General features: G+C 44.4%; 1 protein-coding gene across 1 annotated transcript in view; it reads right to left on the reverse strand.

Annotated features, from left to right (window-relative positions):
* LOC138046946 (protein retinal degeneration B-like) overlaps window positions 1-2,500 on the reverse strand; it is a 38,327-nt gene that overhangs the window by 13,301 nt on the left and 22,526 nt on the right. The window contains exons 10-11 of the mRNA XM_068893577.1: window positions 1,271-1,603; window positions 18-163 (exon numbers count right to left, since the gene is read on the reverse strand). Of these exons, the coding sequence (XP_068749678.1) occupies window positions 18-163; window positions 1,271-1,603 (479 nt within the window). The remainder of the gene's footprint in view (window positions 1-17; window positions 164-1,270; window positions 1,604-2,500) is intronic.

The raw sequence follows: 2,500 nt of genomic DNA on the forward strand, positions 1-2,500 counted from the left end.
AAATGATACCGTTATACCTCTCTGACAACAAACGCTGCAACATCACTGGACTCCCAGTAACTGACATGGAATAATGGAGAGAGGACAGCGGTTGGGAACTGCTGGAGACCCTCAGGACAGTACAGTGCAAAGTCCACTCGCTTGGTACCCCACCAGTTTGCGACTGCAGGTAGAGAAAAAAAGTGTTGTCGGTGCTTTGAAAGGAACACGGCCCTGGTTTAGTAACAGATCCCAAGTAACGTCACAATGTGGTAGGTTACTGAATAAGGCGGCACTTGCCGCCATCGAGATTCTTCTTTCAAAGGATTTTAATCTAGGAATTTTGAAACTGAAAAATTCGATGAGTAGGAAAGGCTCTTTCGTATTCAAATAAAAACTTTGCACTTTAAAATAGTTATTCAAAATTCGCTAGCAACCGAAATTTAACCTGATTCCGGTTTTCGAATTCGTGTTCAAAATGTACGAGATAGGTTCCCCGGATGGTGCATCTTTCACGCATAAAGGCAGATCCCAGGGGATCGCATCGACACCGTGGCAAAAACAATTTAATCGGTTACAACATCGATTCAGAACGCTCTGGAGGAGAAAAATTCATTTTCGATGACTCTTGCTGGGTTCCCCGCAAATCAACTCAAACCGACGAACTATATATATTTTCCCGGAACTCGCTGCGGAGGAAGTGAACGATGAATGTTTTATTCGTTCATTTAAACTCGATACCGTTCCGAAACAAGTCAGAATTACAGCAAAGTAACTGAGTAAGGAAATTAATGCTCAGTTTTAATTTGGCACCACGTTTTTCTTGAAGTTGCCACCAATTTAGCTCCCTGATCATACGTCCCTGATCGCAGTCATGGTCACATCCAACAACTAAAAATTTCGCCATTGGCGACAAATTGGCGGCAAGCCACCCACTGTAAGAAAGGAACAACATCCCTAAAGCCGATGATACACGGTTCAACATTTGTTGATCAACAAATGTTGCAGCTCTTGTTCAACAAATGTTGAACAGTGTGTCGTGTCATGTTGAATGTTGAAATATGCCATTCAACGCGTTGAATGTTGTTGAACGATGTTGAACGAAAATAGAGACCAGCTCTATTCCGTTCAAAATGTTTGTGCAACATTGTTCAACATTTGTTGAGCAACAAATGTTGCAAGATGTTGAACCGTGTATCATCGGCATAACCCATCCAATTTTGGAAACGGTTAACTGGGGAACTTTCGAGCTAACGGACGATGAGAAACCAATAACAAATTAAATGCCCACCAGCATCTGAATCCGTTCCTCCTCGCGGACTGTCCGAGCCATCACATGACCCAAGGCTTGTAGTGCTCAGATCACTGTCTCGTTGCAACAAGCCTGGACGAGACTGGGGCCGACTATTGGTCGCCTGGGCAACAAATAACTCGGAGTATGCCCCGATGACGTTGTTAACCAGATGAGACTGGCCATCTCCAAGAGGGAAGCGTTGATACCGCGGGACATTCACGGCGGGAATGTTGGAAAACTGATGAATTATCAAGGGCTCGATTCGAGAGGCGGAGGGATCAAACGGGTGAAACAGGTTGTAGACTTGGTTACAAGCAGGTTTTGGCGGCACTGTGGAGAATGAAACAAATGCGAAAGAAAAATGAAATAAGACAATCTGAAGATGTTTAATCTCAATGCACTTCTGGCAGACATAAAATTAACAACGTAAACTGCTAGCAGTCCCTTTTTGGATGGTAGAGAAGGGAAGAAAAAATCCGAAAGCGCACAGCGCGGTGAGACTGAAACGAGGAAAAAAACCGAGAAGAGACTGGGACAGGGGTTTTGTCTTTTACCGCCTCTTCCCCAGCCCCCCTCCGCTCGTTCGCACAAGATTTTGGCTTTCTCGCTCGGCTATTCACCTTTATCACTCGGCGGCCATTTTGGAGTCCGTGGGGAATAAAGACTTTGTCTTTGCATTGTCTTTGCATTGTCTTTGCCCGTCCAGCCTCACACTGAATGAGAGGTTCGAAGGGCAAAATCTTTGGTTTGGACATTGAATGATATGGGTCTATTGCGTGCCCTCTGGTAGTCTCTTAATAACGAGTCAAAGTTGAGCAAGACTAAGATATGGCTACGAACCGCGATGATTTTTTTCCCGGCCACCGAGCACCGCGTAATAATTTGGTACTGACACACAGATTGCACAAGGCACATCAGCGTGCACTACAACGTAAGCTGTTCCACCATGTGTACACTGATTTAACGAAAGAAACAATTCAACAATATAAAACGTCAGCTTTGTCCAGTCCAGCTTCATTTAGACTTCTTGGTGCTGATACAAATTCCGGGAATATCAACATAAGTATCGGAAAAAGAATTTAGGAAAAAAATTCTTGGCTCTGGGGGAAGTTTGGGATGGTCTGAGGAGCAAAACTTCCTAGCCGACCAAACCGTGCATGGTTGTAGAATAGGCTTGTTTCGAATTGTGCAGCAACAAAAGAACAGAGTCGAGGTTCAGGAGAATAA

The sequence above is a fragment of the Montipora capricornis genome, chromosome 4 (genome assembly GCF_036669925.1).
Source record: "Montipora capricornis isolate CH-2021 chromosome 4, ASM3666992v2, whole genome shotgun sequence".
Taxonomy (NCBI): domain Eukaryota; kingdom Metazoa; phylum Cnidaria; class Anthozoa; order Scleractinia; family Acroporidae; genus Montipora; species Montipora capricornis.